This window comes from Schistocerca nitens, chromosome 4 (assembly GCF_023898315.1).
Source record: "Schistocerca nitens isolate TAMUIC-IGC-003100 chromosome 4, iqSchNite1.1, whole genome shotgun sequence".
Lineage (NCBI taxonomy): Eukaryota > Metazoa > Arthropoda > Insecta > Orthoptera > Acrididae > Schistocerca > Schistocerca nitens.
The window spans coordinates 342,791,378-342,810,843 of record NC_064617.1 but is presented as its reverse complement, the minus strand read 5'-3'; the positions used below and the strand labels follow the sequence as shown (position 1 = coordinate 342,810,843).

The 19,466-nt window shown below is 37.9% G+C and overlaps 1 protein-coding gene across 1 annotated transcript in view; it reads right to left on the bottom strand.

Annotated features, from left to right (window-relative positions):
• LOC126252297 (fatty acid synthase-like) overlaps positions 1–19,466 on the bottom strand; it is a 338,172-nt gene that overhangs the window by 237,313 nt on the left and 81,393 nt on the right. The window contains exon 9 of the mRNA XM_049953179.1: positions 17,431–17,620. Coding sequence (XP_049809136.1) covers positions 17,431–17,620 — 190 coding nt within the window. The remainder of the gene's footprint in view (positions 1–17,430; positions 17,621–19,466) is intronic.

Sequence of the window (19,466 nt, the reverse complement as noted above, 5' to 3'; positions counted from 1 at the left end):
GAAGAGACATTGAATTTAACAGATGAAAGGAGAAAATATAAAAATGCAGTAAATGAAGCAGGAAAAAGGAATACAAACGTCTTAAAAATGAGATCGACAGGACATGCAAAATGGCTAAGCAAGGATGGCTAAGCAAGGATGGCTAGAGGACAAATGTAAGGAGGTATAGGCATATATCACTAGGGGCAAGATAGATACTGCCTACAGGAAAATTGAAGAGACCTTTGAAGAAAAGAGAACCACCTACATGAGTATCAAGAGCTCAGACTGAAAACCACTCCTAAGCAAAGACTGGAAAGCAGAAAAATGGAAGGAGTATATAGAGTGTCTATACAAGGACGATGTACTTGACGGCAATATTATGGAAATGGAAGAGGACATAGATGAAGATGAAATGGGAGATATAATACCGTGTGAAGAATTTGACACATCACTGAAAGGCCTAAGTCAAAAAAAGGACCTGGAAATACACAACATTCCATTAGAGCTACTCATAGCCTTGGGAGAGCCAGCCATCACAAAACTCTACCATCTGGTGAGCAAGATATATGAGACAGGCGAAATACCCCCAGACCTCAAGAAGAATATGATAATTCCAATCCAAAATAAAGCAGGTGTCAACAGGTGTGGAAATTACTGAACTATAGTTTAATAAGTCACGGCTGCAAAATACTAACACATATTCTTTACAGACAAATGGAAAAACTGGTAGAAGTTGAATGCAGGGTAGATCAGTTTGGATTCTGTAGAAATATTGGAACACGCGAGGAAATACTGACCTTATGACTTATCTTAGAAGATAGATTAAGGAAAGGCAAACCTACGTTTCTAGCATTTGTAGACTTGGAGAAAGCTTTTGACAGTGTTCACCGATATACTCTCTATTAAAATCTGATGGTGGCAGGGCTAAAATACAGGGAGCGAAATCCTATTTACAAGTTATACAGATACCAGATGGCAGTTATAAGAGTTGAAGGGCATGAAAGGGAAACAGTGGTTGAGAAGGGAATGAGACAGGGTTTTAGCTTATCCCTGATGTTATTCAATCTGCAGCAGAGGAAAAAAAAAATTAAAAAAAATTGGAGCACGAATTAACATCCATGGAGAAGAAATAAAAACTTTGAGGTTTGCCGATGACATTGTAATTCTGTCAGAGACAGCAAAGGACCTGGAAGAACAGTTGAACAGAATGCACAGTGTCTTGAAAGGAGAATATAAGATGAACATCAACAAAAGCAAAACGAAGATAATGGAATGTAGTCGAATGAAGTCAGGTGATGCTGAGGGGATCAGATGAGGAAATGAGACACTTAAAGTAGTAAATGAGTTTTGCTATTTGGGGGGCAAAATAACTGATGATGGTTGCAGTAGAAAGGATATAAAATGTAGACTGGCTATGGCAAAGAAAGCATTTCTGAGAAAGAGAAATTTGTTAACATTCTACATCTACATCCATACTCTGCAAGCCACCTGACGGTGTGTGGCATAGGGTACCTTGAGTTCTTCTATCGGTTCTCCCTTCTATTCCAGTCTCGTATCGTTCGTGGAAAGAAGGATTGTCGGTATGCCTCTGTGTGGGCTCTAATCTCTTTGATTTTATCCTCATGGTCTCTTCGCGAGATATAAGTAGGAGGGAGCAATATACTGCTTGCCTCCTCGGTGAAGGTAAGTTCTCGAAACTTCAACAAAAGCCCGTACCGAGCTACTGAGCATCTCACCTGCAGAGTCTTCCACTGGAGTTTATCTATCGTCTCCGTAAGGCTTTCGCGATTACTAAATGATCCTGTAACAAAGCGCGCTGCTCTCCGTTGGATCTTCTCTATCTCTTCTATCAACCCTGTCTGGTACGGATCCCACACTGTATTCATGCAGTGGGTGAACAAGCGTACTGTATCCTACTTCCTTTGTTTTCGAATTGAATTTCCTTAGGATTCTTCGAATGAATCTCATCTGGTATCTGCTTTACCGATGATCAACTTTATATGATCATTCCATTTTAAATCACTCCTAATGCCTACTCCCAGATAATTTATGGAATTAACTGCTTCCAGTTGCTGACCTGCTATATTGTAGCTAAATGATAAGGGATCTTTCTTTCTATGTATTCGCAGCACATTACACTTGTCTACACTGAGATTCAATTGCCATTCCCTGCACCATGCGTCAATTTGCTGCAGATCCTACTGCATTTCAGTACAATTTTCCATTGTTACAAGCTCTCGATATACCACAGCATCATCCGCAAAAAGCCTCAGTGAACTTCTGATGTCATCCACAAGGTATACTGCGAATAGCATTGAGTATAGATTTAAGTGTCAGGAAGTCTTTTCTGCAAGTGTTTATATGGAGTGTAGCCAGGGTATGGAAGTGAAAGATGGATGATAAATAGTTTAGACAAGAAGAGAATAGATGCTTTTGAAATGTGTGCTACAGAAAAATGCTGAAGATTTGATGGGTAGATCATGTAACTAATGAGGAGGTACTGAAGAGAATTGGGGAGAAGAGGAATTTGTGGCATAAATTGACTAGAAGAAGGGATCAGTTGGTATGACACATTCCTAGACGACAAGGACCACCAATTTAATATTGGAAGGAAGTGTGGAGGGTAAAAATTGCAGAGAGAGTCCAAGAGTTGAATACGCTAAGCAGATTCAGAAAGCTGTAGGTTGTAGTACTTATTCAAAGATGAAGAAGCTTGCACAGGATACAGTAGTACAGAGAGCTGCATAAAACCATCTCTGGACTGAAGACCACAACAACAACAACAACAACAACATATTCTTACAATTTAATTTTTAAGCAACTTTTTTTGTAGCATATTCAGAACTGCTTTTACAGAATAGAAATAGTGCTTTGTTAGAAATGCCTGTAGTTCAGTTTAAGTTTTAGATACGTAGCTATGTTTATTTCCTCCAGTGTCTTATTGTGTAATGTTACACCAATGTCAATTATGCTCCTTTGATACACTGTTGTTCTGTGATAATTTTTTGTGATTGTTTGATTTTCCTCTGGTACAATAGTTGTGTACATTTTTGTTTTGTAGTAGTTTGGCTGTTTTCAAGAGATAGTCTCTAGTGAACGAGATAGTTTCATAAATGAACAAGCTTGGAACATTCAGAACACCACGTTCAGTGAAATGAGATTTGCAGGACTCCATCATATTTAAGGTCAAAAATTATCCTTTGCATTCAATTATCTTTTGCAAGTTATCTTTTGCATTCAGAAAAGCTTTAAGCTGTTTGTTGAGTGCCCCTGGAATATGAGCCCATATCAAAGCACTGAGCGCAACTGTGCTTAATATGCCTGCTGTACTGTTGTTTTTCTTGTTATAGACTTTAATATTCTTAGACTACAGCACACAGATGAGAGTTTCCTTGACAAGTTATTTATGTGTGTGTTCTACTTTAAGTCTAACTGAACCCACAAACCCAAAAATTTTGTGACACATTTCCTAGCGGATAATTTTTTACTTGTGCTGGAATAGACATTTCATTAGATGAAAGAAACAAATGGAAGTTGACACACACAGTTTTTTTTTAATATTTACAATGAGTTTGTTTTTTGCGACACTCAGAAAAACTTTTCATAAAACTTTCTGCTGTTGACTGCAAGGTGTCTGGGCTGGATTCCATAAGCAATATGCTGGTGTCATCAGCAAATAGAATAGTTTTTTGAGGACTCACATTCAGAAAAAAGGTGTCCACATAAATCAAGAAGAGCAGTGGACTTAAGATTGAGCCCTGCAGTACACCATACTTTATTGGTAATTCACTACAAAGTGAGGACTTGTTTCTTGTTTTGTTCTTACTGTTGAATTCATACTGAAGTGATACCTTCTGCCTGCAGTTTTTTTAGATATGAACACAACCAGCTATGTGCTACACCTCTTACTCCAAGTCTTTTCAATTTTTCAAGCAGAATGTTATGGTTTAGGACATTGAAGACTTTTGACAGGTCTAGAAAAATAACTGCAGCTGGCAACTACTCATCAAGTTTTCACTAATCAAACTCAAAGGCTCTTGCAGAGGGACTAATGTAAATAGAGATACCTCATCAAAACTAACAAGTAAATTCAAAGGGTTCAGTCTCCAAGGCTTCAACCATTAAAGTGAATCCACAGAATTAGAGATACAGTGTTTGGTCTTGCCAATATGTGTGCACAGAACTAATTTTAAGTACTTCATCAGGTTTTAAGGGGATGCATCCAAATAACTAACTACAAGGCATAAGGGTATTTTTGGCAGATTATAAGATCTTGGTGAAATGGCAACACCAAGCTGAAGCTTCTTGCACAAATCTTACAACAATATGCTTGTTTTAAAAAGTGAAAGAGTCTTGCATGTAATACTGTCCAGTATGTAATCTTCTGTAAGACTAGTTGTTGAGTAGTGAATCATTTTTATGAAGTAATCACCATATGTCAAAACAATTATGTCTTTCCCGTGTCAACTGATAAAATGAGTACTACTTCATCATCATACCAAATGGAATGAAAAGCTGGTCTCTCCACAGAAGAGGTGTTATCCCACAATGCACAAGCTCGATGGATTGTGAAGGGCAGTTTGCCCACTTATATATATTCTTCACTCATTTGTTGGCAAATACAAACAGCATATCTCCAGTTCTGTGGATTTTATATGATAGCTGAAGTCTTTGAGGCTGGATGCTTCAAAATTGCTTATGACTTTTGATGTGGTATCTCTATTTACGTGGGCACTGTGGAAGAGTCTTCGAGTTTTATTAGTGAAAATCTGCAAGAGGAATTGTTGAACCTTTGTTGCCATTTGATGACCTTTATGTATTTTCCAGGTAATGGCAAAATTTTTGAACAGATCGATAGAGTTGTTATGGGCAGTCCTTCATGGTCTATAGTTAGCAGTTGTTACTTGAGGACTGTGAACATCGGCTGTGAAAGCAATGTGTTCCTGTGGATACAATGATGACACTTGTTTTTGTCTGGCGCACATTGCTGTGATGCTCTTAGCAGACTTTTAGACCACTTCAACTGCCTTCATCCTAGCTTTAAATTTATCATGAAGGTTGAAAATGACAAAAAAATGATGATACTCTTCGACATATTGTTCACCAAAAAATGACTCATATAAACTAATATCTACATGTAAACAGATTCCACATACTGCATGAATGCAGTAACGTTCTCAGGACTCTAGTACACAGAGTATTTGCTGTTTCTGATGTGGACTGTCTAACACACAAAACTGCAATCTGGCGTATGTGTTTAAGGAAAATTAATTATCCAAGAATTAGATTCATTCGGCTATGGAATTTGAATCATCCATGGATGTGCATGTGTGGCATTTATTCCTTATGCTGGGCATTTACCCTTTAAGAAAGCAAGAACTTTAAGGACATTTCCCTTAAGACTGTAGTCCATTCATCTATTGAGATTAGGGCACTACATGGCTCTGTTAAGGATGATTTGAGACTTAGGAAGCCTAGCATATAAAAAAATCCATTTAAATATGGAAAGTCAATTTGCGCAGTTCAGGACAGATGCATGGGTCATTGCCATCACACAAGGCTATGACAGCTAGAAAAATTAGCAGTAGTGAATTGTTTAAATGGTGGACATGGATTGAAATATGACAAAAGTCTGATAAGTTGCTAGTATGTCTGGTTTTCTGAACAGGATTTATAAGGAGTGAACTGAAATTAGGTTTGCGGACAACTTGATTAATAGGGATAATAATTTTTCTCTCGGCAGGATGTGGAACTCTATATTATCTTGCTTCAAAGCACAACAATCTTTGGTGGAGCCACCCTGAGTGTTTGAGGATAGTCTTTGTGTGAGAAAAATTGTTAGCAACAGAGTCTACTATGGGTGGTGCCAGAAGCCCAGTCTTTAGAGCAGCATTGTTGGTGGGTGTTGCACTTGCCATGTACATCATGTGGGCCTACGTAAGATGACTATTTCCAGTCTTGGCAACATTATTCAGCAGGACTTAGCTGCAGCAGCATCTCTCCATAAGATGGCAGCCACACAGGTCATCAAAACATTGAGATACGTTTCGCTTAGGATCCAGCAGCATACCCAAGGAGACTGCCAGCATGAGGTTACTTTTCATACAGGGCTATTCTAAATGATGGACCCATTTTCAAAAATTTGTATGTATTCAAGTACAAATCTAAAATGAACAAGATTTATACCAATGAAAAGAGGAAGTTTCAAAGTTTTTGTGCGCAGTGGAGGGTGGGCAGGTGGTGCTGGTTTCAGAAGTGGCTGGTAGAGTTAGTGTGGCAATAGGGCTGTCATTCCATTTCACTGTCAGCTGTAAGTGAGATGGCAACTGTGGAGCACAAGGTTTTCTGCATTCTTAAGTTCACAAAAATTGAGTCACAAATTGTGGTGCAGTGGTCATTTCGTACCAAATTTGGTATTCAACCACCAACTTGCAAAAGCATTAGCTGTTGGTTTAAGCAAGTTTAAATAGACTGGGAGTGTGTGCAAAGGAAAAGGCACAGGTCAACCGTGTGTGTCAAAGGATGATGACTGATGGATTCAAGAAAGTTTTGTGCACACTCCCAGTAAGTCTATAACAATAGAGCCAGTCGAGAACTTGGAAAGTTCTGAGGCGGCATTCGCTGTGCAAGCCATACTGATTACAACTTGTGCAGGCTCTCAACACCAATGACAAAGAGCAGTATCTTGTATTTTGTGGTTATGTGATAGCAAAGATGGAGGATGTTGCATTTCTACAGCATGTAATTTTTAGCAATGAAGCGACGCTCTACCTTAGTTGAAAAGTCAACAGACACAATGTTCGCATATGGGGTTTGGAAAATCCACATTCACCATTGCAACACAAAAGAGACTCACCAAAGATCAATGTGTTCTGTGCCATATCCCGTATAGAGGTTTATGGACCATTTTTCTTCGCAGAAAGAACTGCAATGGGAATCATGTACCTGGGCATGTTGAAACAATGGCTGTTCCTTCAAGTTGTGGAAGATTCCCAGGACTTCATTTTCCAATAGGATGAAGCTCTGCCCCATTGGCACCATGATGTACAAGGGTTTTTAAATTACTCACTTCCTCAGAACTGGATCGGTCATGGGGGACTTGAAGACTTGACTCTGCACTTCTGGCCACTGAGATCTCCTGATCTCACACCGAGTGACTATTTCTTATGGGGTTATGAAAAGGAAGCTGTCTGTGTCCCACCTCTACCAACCACTCTGAATTATCTGCAGAACCAGATCACTGCTGCTGTGTGCTCAGTAACAGCAGATATGCTTTCACATGTGTGGGACAAATTTGGCTACCACATCGATGTTTGCTGTGCACCCAACAGTGGCCACATTGAACATTTATCACATTTCTAATTATTAAATAATTATTAAGAACAAATTAATTACAATTTATTAAATTTATTATATTGATATCAAACATTATGAAAAAAACTTTGAAACTTCCTCTTTTCATTACTATAAGGCTTTTTCATTTTGGATTTGTACTTGAACAAATACTAAGTTTTGAAAATAGGTCAATCATTTAGAATAACTGTGTATTCTCTCCCAGGTCATTAACATACAATATGATGAGAAAGTATGCTGACTCTCTTTCCTGGGGGGCACGCTTGAATCTATTCCCACATCTTTAAATTACTATCTATCCATGATAACATGCTACAGACTACCTACAGGATACAATCAATCCAGTCACAAATTTCAAGTTAAAGTCTTGGGCTGTATTGTATTTCTTACTGCATGTACTACTATAAATTGTTTTTATTTTTATAACGTTACTTTTCAGTTTCTTATTTTTATTGTCTACTTTCTGTGAGTTATGTAGAGATTCACTCCATCATCAAATTTCTTTGGCTCAAATGTACCCATGAAACCTGTTGAATTAAATTTATTTAAACCCTATCTGCACGGTGTTGGTGCAACATCAGTGGAGGCGGGAGTTTGAAACAGAACCACCAATCCGCCTAACAATTAAATGCATAATTGACAAGTCTGAATTGCATGGAACAATTTGTGATACTCATGAAGGAAGATTATGGAGACAGCATACAGCCAAAAGTCCTACTTCATCAGCTCTTGAGTTGGAAACTTTGTTAATTCTCCACAGATGTCTGCTACACAATGTGCATGTGAAGTGGGGATTAGCAGTACAAGTGTACAAAGAATTCTGAAAGCTGCAAAGTGGAAAGTTTACATTCCACAATTACTGCACACGGTTAACGATGATGATCCTGATCACTGAATGTAATTTATTGAATGGTATCAACAAATAGTAACTGTTGACAAACAATTTGTGACGAGGGTAGTGTGGAGTGGTGAGGCACAATTTAACTTAATCGAACCATGGATTGGCATAACAGTGTGTACTGTGCACTGTAAAATCCACACGTTTATGTGGATAAAGCAGTCAAATTACCAGGGGTTCATGTGTAGTGTGGCCTAGCATCAAGGGGCTAAGTAGAACCCTTTATCTTTGATGATACTGTCACTGGAGAAGTGTACCTGGAAATGTTACACACATCCATTTTGCCAGGTATATGTGTGCTTTATGGAGCTGATGAAGAGATCTTCTACCAATATGACAGGGTGCCACCACACTACCACCTAGCCTATCTGTACAAGCTTTACTGAATGACAATTTTCCGGGGCACTGGATTGGACGAAGAGGGCCCATTGAATTCCCTCCACAGTTGCCAGATCTAACACTTATGGACTTTTACTTGTGGGTAACTTTGAAAGATCATTTCTATCAACGTAAGTCATGCATGCTGGAGGAATTTCGTCAGGAGATTACAGCAATGTGTGCAGCGAGCTCCACTGAAACACTGACTGACGTAGTTGTGGCGACCACTTGTCATTCTGTTATGTGTATAACCACCAATGGTGAATATTTTGAACATTTAGAGTAACCATGTGCTAAACTGAAGGTTGTACAACATGTATGATCAATTATTAAATGTAAAATAAATGCATAAGTAATACTTTTCACTCTGGCGAACTCTGTATTACAATGGGGAGCTTCAGTAATAGCTAGTGGTGTGGATGTGCAGCTTATACATTCCTAGTATGATGCCCACAATTTCAGGGCATTTTGAAGAGGTCTCCACAGCATTTTGAAGAGGCCTCCACATAATTTTATGGTCATAGCATTAACTGTGAACTATTCTGTAATCTAAGATCCAATCCACAGACCATAGTTGTGCGTTCTCATTACACGATATATGACAATACAAAAATGATAGTCGTTTATTACTGGAAGGTGAATACTTTCTCTTTCTGATACATTTTATTAATTTGTATATGAATGTATATTTAAAAATTGCAACAGCTATTTCTGGACTTTTTAACTGCATAATTTAAACCAGGTTCTAATTTAAATCAAATTATAATTTGAAAGAAAAGTCAGATCTGACATATGATGAGTTCATACGATGAGTTAATGTTGGCTACATTGCTATCTGAGTAATTTAAATTTTGTATGTGTAAGAAAAACAATAAAATTATAGTATCAGGCAGAGTAACGATGACTAAGTCACTTACACATAAACATTTTTAATTCATCCTCTAACATCTAGTAAGCAAGACAAATAAAGGAAACCCATAATACTGCCATATAGCCAATATCAGATATGAAAAAATGTTATTATGTTACTTCATAGTATCACACCAGCACTGCCTCATAATATAAAGGTATGCCAATGTGAGATATTTAACTGTTTCTGCCTATTCTTACAAAAATGAGAATTCCAAGATAATTTAATTTTCACATTTTATTAATCCAGACCACCCCTAGCATGTTCATCTCTTAATACGGATAGAGCACCTAGAAAATAAGCTAGCCCACATCTGAGCAGATGGTGCAGTACAAGAGGAGGACACTGGTAGCTGTGGGGCCTGAATGATCAATGCATGGAAGGGGAGGTGCAGTTTGGCAGCTGAAGCCCATGCACAAACACGTACCTCATTCAACTTATAAGATACAATTAGTGAGTTTGTAAATTATCATTTTAATGCTAGAATGGCAAAGATCCTGATGTTCCTAAAACAGTGGAAATGGATAATTTCAACCCTGCATAAAATATTTTCATATTTGAGTTAAAAAGGACTTTACTTTAGTATGTATGAATTCCTCCCATTCTGCAAGTAATAACAATTATTTAATGTGATAATTAATACATTACATACTTATTTCAATAACAAAATATCTTATCAATTTATCGTCACTCATCCTAACAAGTTTCTTAAACTGTAGAAGTTCATATATTAACCATTTGTAGAATATTCTATACATATTTAGTATATATCGTTCATAATATACTCGCATATGTTCTACAGATGGCTTTGTTGTACTTTTTACTCAAGTCATTGGCATCTGCCAGACACACTTAGCATAAGCAACTTCTGTTTTTTTCCTACATTTTCTGCACATGCCTTTGTTGCACTTTAAACATAAGCCACTAGTTTTGCTGCATTTGCAGAGTCTGATCTGGCACTTCTTCCACTTCCTGGATTGTTTTGGCCCCATATTTTCATCTTTTGTTTGTTCTTCTTCCTGATCTATCTTTCCCTTGAGTTCACTTGCCAGCTGAAGTATGAACTTCATCTTTTCCATTTTCTTGTTCTTTACTACAAGGGGTGATCAAACAGTTTGTACTTGAGGGTGTTGGTGCAACATGTAGGCATTGTAGTGCAACAACTCTGATGTGGGTATGTAAGTACTGACATGTAGGCAAGAGATTAGTGTTGCATTCATCTCTTTCTGCCATGCATGCAGTAAATACGGAAATGTGACCTACAGTGTTGTTATTACCAAATGCATCCAAACAACGTGCTGTTATTCTTTTCTTTGTTGGTAAAGGACACAAATTGGTAGAAATTCTCTGGAAAATGAAAAATGTGTATGGGGCAGCATTTCTGTCTAAAATCACCATTGTGTAATAGTGTGTCACGTTTCATGCTGCTTCATGATAACACCCATTCCCACAACACAAGTGCCGTCAGGCAGAAGTTATGTCAACTCAAGTGGGAGAAACTTGAGCACTCACCATACAGTCCTTATCTCTCACCATGAGATTATCATGCCTTTGGTCACTTAAAAATGTCTTGAAGAGTCAATTATTTCTGTGGGATGAGGATGTGGAGCAGGCAGTTATGGACTTTTTCATGCAGCAGAACATGGTGTTTTACCAAACAAGTATCTTCAACCTAGTGCATTGGTGGGATGATTGCCTCAATGCTCATGGCGATTTTGCCTTATCGGCAAACTGATTCTGGACTGTATGGCCTTCAAATGGAAACTTTGACCACCTCTTATATTTTGCAGGAGACCCTTGCATTTATGCCACCATGTCCAGAATGTTGTAGACGATATGCACTGGTCACCTCTTACATCCAACCTTTGTAATAAATTTACAGGTCATTTGACCCTTCATGTCCAACCCAATATTTTCTTGCACTTTAGAATGTTACGATTTCAAGTTTCTTCTTTCCTTCTTTGCTTACTGTGCTTCAGCATGCAGTATAGTCAGAAGAGTGATATTTTTATTCTTCTTTCCTTGATACACAATCATGGTGCAGTCTGTGTTGCCAGTCTGGTGCAAGATGTTTGAGGAATGTACTTCAGTATTTGACTTCCTTAACTCACCAGGGATTTCCTATGTGGATCTTGTTTAATGTACCAACTAAGTAAGTTTCCTTTCTTTGAGCTTCTCAGAAAGAGATGTCAAGAAGTTGTCTGTCATCAGGTGTCTTCCTTGATTTAGAAATGGCTCCATGATTCATGGGACAATGTACTCGCTGTGTGGTTGCTTCTCTCTAAGTGTGTCTTCTTTTCTGAAGTATGGGAAAACATTACAGATTTACCCTATATGATCACACGCATCCGAACACCAGGCTGAAAATGGCTTACAAGTTCGTGGCACCCTCCATTGATAATGCTGGAAATCAACATGGTGTTGGCCCACCCTTAGCCTTGATGACAGCTTCCACTCTTGCAGGCGTATGTTCAATCAGTTGCTGGAAGGTTTCTGAGGGAATGGCAGCCCATTCTTCATGGAGTGCTGCACTGAGGAGAGGTATTGAGTCGGTCGGTGAGGCCTGGCAAGAAGTCAACATTACAAAACACCCGAAAAGTGTTCTATAGGATCCAGGTCAGGACTCTATGCAGGCCAGGCTATTACAGGGATGTTATCATCTTATAACCATTCCGACAAAGGCCGTGCATTAGGAACAAATGCTTGATCATGTTGAAAGATGCAATCGTAATCCCCGAATTGCTCTTAAACAGTGGGAAGCAGGAAGGTGCTTAAAACATCAATGTAGGCCTGTGCTGTGATAGTGCCACGCAAAACAACAAGGGTGCAAGCCCCCTCCATGAAGAACACGACCACACCATAATGCTACTGCCTCTGAATTTTACTGTTTGCACTGCACAAACTGGCAGATGATGTTCACCAGGCATTTTCCAAACCCACACCCTGCCATCGGATCGCCACATTATGTACCATGATTCGTCACTCCACACAACATTTTTCCCCTGTTCAATCATCCAATGTTTACGCTCCTTACACCAAGCGAAACATCGTTTGGCATTTACTGGCATGATGTGTGGCTTGTGAGCATCTGCTCGACCATGAAATCCAAGTTTTTCATCTAGCACCTAACTGTCATAGCACTTAGAGTGGATCCTGATGCAGTTTGGAATTCCTGTGTGATAGTCTGGATAGATGTCTGCCTATTACACATTACGACCCTCTTCAACTGACAGTGGTCTCTGTCAGTCAACAGACGAGATCGGTCTGTACGCTTTTGTGCTGTACGTGTCCCTTCTCATTTTCACTTCACTATCACATTGGAAATAGTGGACCTAGAGAGGTTTAGGAGTGTGGAAATCTCACATACAGATGTATGACACAAGTGACACCCAATCACCTGACCACGTTCAAAGTCCACGGGTTCCACAGAGTGCCCCATTCTGCTCTCTCATGATGTCTAATGACTACTGAGGTCACTGATATGGAGTACCTGGCAGTAGGTGGCAGCAGAAAGCGCCTAATATGAAAAATGTATGTTTTTGGTGGTGTCCAGATACTTTTGATCACATAGTATACTTTATTACTCCATGAGCTCAAATGGCTCTGAGCACTATGGGACTTAACATCCATGAGCAGCAGTACAGAATTTAAGATCATATTTGTTGGGTCTCTTGAGCATGAAATGAGTGAACCTGCATCTTGATTTGCTTGGTAATAGCTGCTCACCTATGGTTATATTTTCTTCATGATGGTAAGAATGAATACTGTTGTCATGAACCTTCCCCAAATTTTAGTTACAAGAGCAAACTTGTTGGCTGACAGGAGAAATATGAGAAGCTCCTGAAATCTGTCCCTTGGCAGAATGTTCTTGACGAAAGAAGGCCCCAAGAATGTGATTAAAGATTATCTGCAAACATAAATTTTGTACAAGCAAATATGACTGTCATCAATTTTTCCATTTCCTCCAGTGACGTGGTCCAACATGGTTTTTTTATTACTTTTGAGTATTTGATTCTACATATTTCTTTATAAGATATCAAAAATGAGACGAAAAGTGCTGGTAGCAGAGTTGTCTACTTGTTGTCAAGTGGAAGTTGTGGGACCTCCTCTCTCTTTTAGAACATTCAGAGTAGACCTTCTCCCACTAGATGAAAAATTTGCAAGCTCCCACTTAGTTCTATCCCTGGCAACCATCTTTGTAGAGGCATTCAACTGGGCATGCTGTGAGGTTGGAAGTAGATGAGTATCTACATCCTCCTCCACTAATCATTTCCTGTTCACACTGTCTTCATTTTTATCTTCTTTTGTGTCTGGTATAAAATCTTTATCTTCATTGTAAAGTCATTTTTCAATTGAATGTCAAAAGCTTCTAAGAAATATAAGTTTTCTTCACCAGAAAGCCCACACTAATGACATATGTTTAAAAACATCTTTCATGAACAAAGAATATTACCTAAATAACACAGTATAAACTGTGGCAGATTGGAATCTGCACGTGCCAAGATGCAACAATGATCAGTAACAACTCTGTAAAAGTTTTGATTGTCACCACTTTATTGTTGGATAATTAACATACATTCAGCAGAGAAATTTCAGTAGCATCAAAATGACTTCTTCTGCCATTCTATGTGCATCAAATCAAATGTTCAATAAAATATGAATGTTTTGTAAATCCTAAAATCTCCACATATAAAAGGCAATGTCTAGACTGACTGTCTGACAGACTGACTCATCACCACCCAGCCCAAATTGGTAAGGATAGAAAGTTTGAAATTTGGAGAAGGTGTGGATCTTATACTGAAGGCGTTGTTTAAGAAGGGATTTTTCAAAATTCCAACCCTAAGAGGGTGAAATAGGGGATGAAGGTTATTAAGGCAATTTTGAAGCTAGACCTACAAAAACTGGTATTTGGTGTCTCAGTCAGAAATAAAGGAATACATGTTTCAGCATTTTTAGAAATTTACTCGTATGGTGGTCAGTGGATGAAAGCTTTTTTTGAAAACATATCATTATCAAAGAACTTCTAAAACATTTTTAAAGCTACATTTATGAGTATTGGTATTTCACTTGGAAACTGAACCCCTAAGCGAGTGAAATAGGGGACGAGATTTTTTATGAAAATATTTTATTATGAAAGCATTTTGAAACATAAATCTATGAAAATTTAAATTTGGATTTTCAGTCAGAAATAAAAAAATATGTGTTCCACTGTTTTTGGAAATTCAACCCCTATGGGGGTGAAATGGCGATGAAAGTTTTTCTGGAAATATTTCATTGTGCAAGCAGTTTTATTGCTATATCTATGAAGATTTGTATTTGGATTCTCTGTTAGAAATAAAACACATGCATGTCACTGTTTTTGGAAATTAAAACCCTAAGGTGGTGACACATGGGGTGAAACGTTTTATGAAAATATTCCACTGCAAAAGCATTTTTAAAGCCAAATCATTGAAAATTGGCGTTTAGCTTCTCAGTTAGAGATGAAAAAATACATGTTTCACTGTTTTTGGTAATTCAACCCCTAGGGAGCTGTAATTGGATCAGACAGATTTGCTGACGCATCACTGCCCAGCTCAATTGTCCGAAATTCCATTCCTAAGACATGAAACAGGGAATGGAAGGGTTTTTGAAAGTATGCCACTATTAAGGGAATTCTGAAGGTAGAACCTTGAAAACTGGTATTTGTTTTCTCAGTCAGAAAATTAAAAAATCTGTGATTCTGCATTTTTGGATATTCAACCACTAAGGGGGTAAGATAGAGAGTGAAAGTTTTTTGAAAATAAATAATTACTAAAGAACTTGTAAAGGATTTTTAATGCAATATCTATGACAACTGGCATTTAACTTCTTGATTTAAAAAAGTTTGTGTTTCAGTGTTTCTGGAAATTGAACCCCTAAGGGAGTGCAATAGGAGATAAAAATTTTTAAGACAATATTTTGTTACATTAAAAAAAATTTAAGCTAAATTTATGAAAATTGGTATTTCACTCCTCAGTTAGATATAAATAAATATCTGTTAGGGGATGAAAGTGGCTATGGAAACATCTCCACAAGAATGTGAAAGGCATAATCAATAAAAAATTTGACTCCAGGTACCAGAATCAGTTTTCAGCCATGGCCACACTTCATGGCTTTCAATAGTGTAAAAACCTTAGCAGGTGAAGCTTCCTGGCAGATGAAAACCGTGTGCCACACCGAGACTCGAACTTGGGACCTTTGTCTTCCGCGAGCAAGTGCTCTAGGCAGTGCTCATGGCAGATTAAAACTGTGTGCCGGAGTGAGACTCAAACTTGGGACCTTTGCCTTTCGCAGGCAACTGTTCTAGGCACACAGTTTTAATCTGCCAGGAAGTTTCACATCAGCGCACACTCTGCTGCAGAGTGAAAATCTCATTCTGGAAGCTTAGTAGGTGTTGCAATTTGTGAACAACATAAAAGTTCAGTTGAATAAAAATTTTAAAAAATCACTGCAGGGCATACAGTCTACACGAGTGAAGTAGTGAGCACTAAGCTAGTCTCATTATAAAGAGAATAAAAATTAGGTAGAGCCATGTGATTTCATGAACAAACTAAAAAAAAAAAAAAAAATTGCTGTGACACTGAAGAAGAAACACTGACAGTGGTTATTTTGACTCCTTCTGCTGCTCAAATGTTAACAGGTTATGCCAATATGACCAATAAATCATCTCATATAGATGTTCAAAGTCAATAGTGGCTAACTAGAGTACCAAAAAAGAACAGAGCATCAACCAAAGCAAAACAAATCTTACCATGCACTGAAAGAAGAAAATCTCGTAAAACAAAAACGGAGGAAAAACATAGCTTAGAAGACAAAGTCACATACTGCAATACTGAAAATGTAAAATGAAGGACAGTGGTCACATGGAAATTATGTGCCAGCTCCTCGCAACCTGTTCAGCAATGTTACATAAAAATAAAATTATCTTCTCCTTCTTCTGCATCTTTTGAAAGTAGTACAGCCATGGAAAGTACTTACAGCCCTGTTTTCTGTGACCCCCTCAAGCACAATTTTCAATAAAATTTTTTCTTCTATGTTTGCCTCTTTTGATGTAAATTTACACATGTGCCTGAGAATGAACTTTCTCTATGCCTGCAGTGTGCAAAGACTGTGCTGGCATGCTATACATTGAAGAGGTAGCAATGAGAAAGTGTAGAGGCCAGCATGCAACCATCAACTGAGGTGATCACACCTTTGAAACAACATGTACTCGCCCAATGCACAGGACAAAAATGTGTTTCTGTGCAGATGCCTCCTAATTTTGCATGAACTCTATGTGACTGCCCAACAAAACACTACTCTAAAATGAAATTCATATTTTGGCCTTGCAAAACAATTTCCAGTAATTTTCAGTCACTGAGCCACCTAAACTGAGAATTATGCTCTCTCTGAAGCACAAATGTAAACTGAGATTAGGACATCACCTCCCCAGCACTAGGCTTGTTTGCAAAATCTGTAATCAGTGGCTCATACATACTTATTGAAGAATGTGTGGAAACAGTAAATGTCTTTCTTATTGGTGACCTATTGGGGACAAACAGACAGATGTCAAAATTCCTTTCAAGTTACAACAAAATCTATGAGGAGTGGCTCAGGTGTTTGAGTCTTGGGAAAGAATAGCTGACATAACATAAATTTTCAAGAGTAGACGAAAAGGTATATCCTTAGTTCCATGTATGTGCATTACATTAACATTAGTTGAATAACAAACTAGAGAAACCCATAGCTTCTGGCCTGTTTGTCCTACAGAAGTTTTTCAGAATATAGTGCATTACTAATCCAAGAAGTAAAACATTATGTTCTTGCACCTTAAAGGCCTTCTGATTATCTGTAATTCAGTGAACACCAGAATGAAGAGACAAAGTAGATAAGTTTAAAACTGAATGTTCACCTGCTGAAAGCATTGCTCCACCACTAAACTCCATACTTCTTATAGCTTCTGCCCTGTAGTAAGCACTAAGCACTGCCTGTTGAGCTGTTAAGCAACCATCTGCAAAACCTGCAGCAATTTCTCCAAGTGAATGTCCAATGATGCCATCTGGCTGCACACCAACTGCTCTCAGTAGAGTGACTAAGCAGATCTGGAAAAAACAAAAGAGGATTCAGCAGATTCTTTAGTACCTAAAATTAGACTGTTCTATCTGACTGAGTACAAACAATGTCAAATTACTTTCTAACTGTTTCAACTGTAAAAGACATGAAAATGTTACTCTGTGGAAACATGGAACCTATGTGGGTGTGATACGCAATGTTGGTGGATGATTGAAGTTGAGCACTTCTATGAGGAGAAGGAAGGTGGAGATTAGTGTTTAACGTCCCATTGACAATGAAGTCATTAGAGATGGAGCACAAGTTTGCATTAGGAAAGGATGGGGAAGGATATCGGTCATGCACTTTCAAAGGAGCCAAGTAAGCATTTGCCTGAAGTGATTTAGGGAAATCACGGAAAACCTAAATTGGTACGGCTGGATGCAGGTTTGATCCATCATCCATCCAAATGTGAGTCCAGTGTGCTAACCACTGTGCCACCTTGATCAGTAGCACTTCTACATTTGTAACTTTGTGCAAATGAGTCATTAAGAAGAGAATGTGGACAGTACAACTAACTTAAGTCTTCTATGCAACAAAGACCTAATATTCAGGTACTCTTTAATGAAGACTATGAAAACAGATTCTGTTCCACCATGTAGCAAGAAAAAGAACTATGACCCATATAATATCAGAAAAGAATACAAAACACTGTGTGTGGCACACAATAATCTCCAAGTATTCAAACCATGTCTAACATTGTGCAGAGGATGTACACTTTTGCTTGGTCACTCTTAAGGGGATGAGTTCAAACAAAATTTTATTAGAGGAAAGAATTTATTACTGATTGTTGGTAACTATCTTTGCTTGAAATTGTGCTGACCTTTTGTTGAAAAACATATTGGCATGAGTAGAAAAATTACAAATATGCAAAAAGCACACAACTGTATTGCAGTTATTATTGTGATTACAAAGCATTTTATCTCATGATAGTTCTATTCAGTCATTATTCTTTGTCTTTTGTCATTATCTGATGTCAGTATTGCAATGGAATTGAGTTTGTAAAATTTTGCGAAAATATCAATTAGAAATAGGGTACTGAACAAATAATGAGAAAAGCACAATCATACATTTTATTTAGTAGGTAAAGGTACCTGGACCCTATTGGGACAACAGAGCTATTTTCTACCGCTGACTTCAATAAAAGAGGAGTACAAAAATTAATTCTTTTTCACTTTTCTTCCCTGCTAGAATTAATAAGTGCCAAAATAGTAATGTGCTTACTAGAAGTGTACTTTCCTTTAGGCCTACTGAAATTCATGCAACTTGTAGAACAAAATGTCTGACTTATGGGAGTCATTATAATTCATCATGCATTTGTTGCATTTTTAAAAAATTTTCATAACATTGTTTATCGAGGGAAAGGAGTTTACAAGATCTAATTCTGTATATGTAATTATGTATATTTTAAACATGTTAGATGCTATACAAAGCATGTTAATACTACATGGTGCATTTTAATTCCTTAACAAATATCTTAAGAATTTGAATCTGGTCGCATAAAGAATGTATTAACTTCCAAAAAGGATATATGATTGTGCACTGATGATAAATTCTTCCTATAAAACATCCTATTCTGTGCTGAACGAAAATGCTCTTGGGATGGGCACCACATTCAGACCTAAGCAACAGAATTTAAGCTCGTAAGACAATCCCAAGAGATATGATATTGGACAGAGGTCCACGTTGAGAGACAGAAAAATAAATTGAAATGGATCACTTCTTTGGTGCCAAGAGGAATATTGGTCTTACACTGTATCATGTACAACAGATTTTATTGTTTGTCTAGGCTGCTTTTATTTTTAAAATGAGCAGCTTTGGTTCCACATGAACCATCCT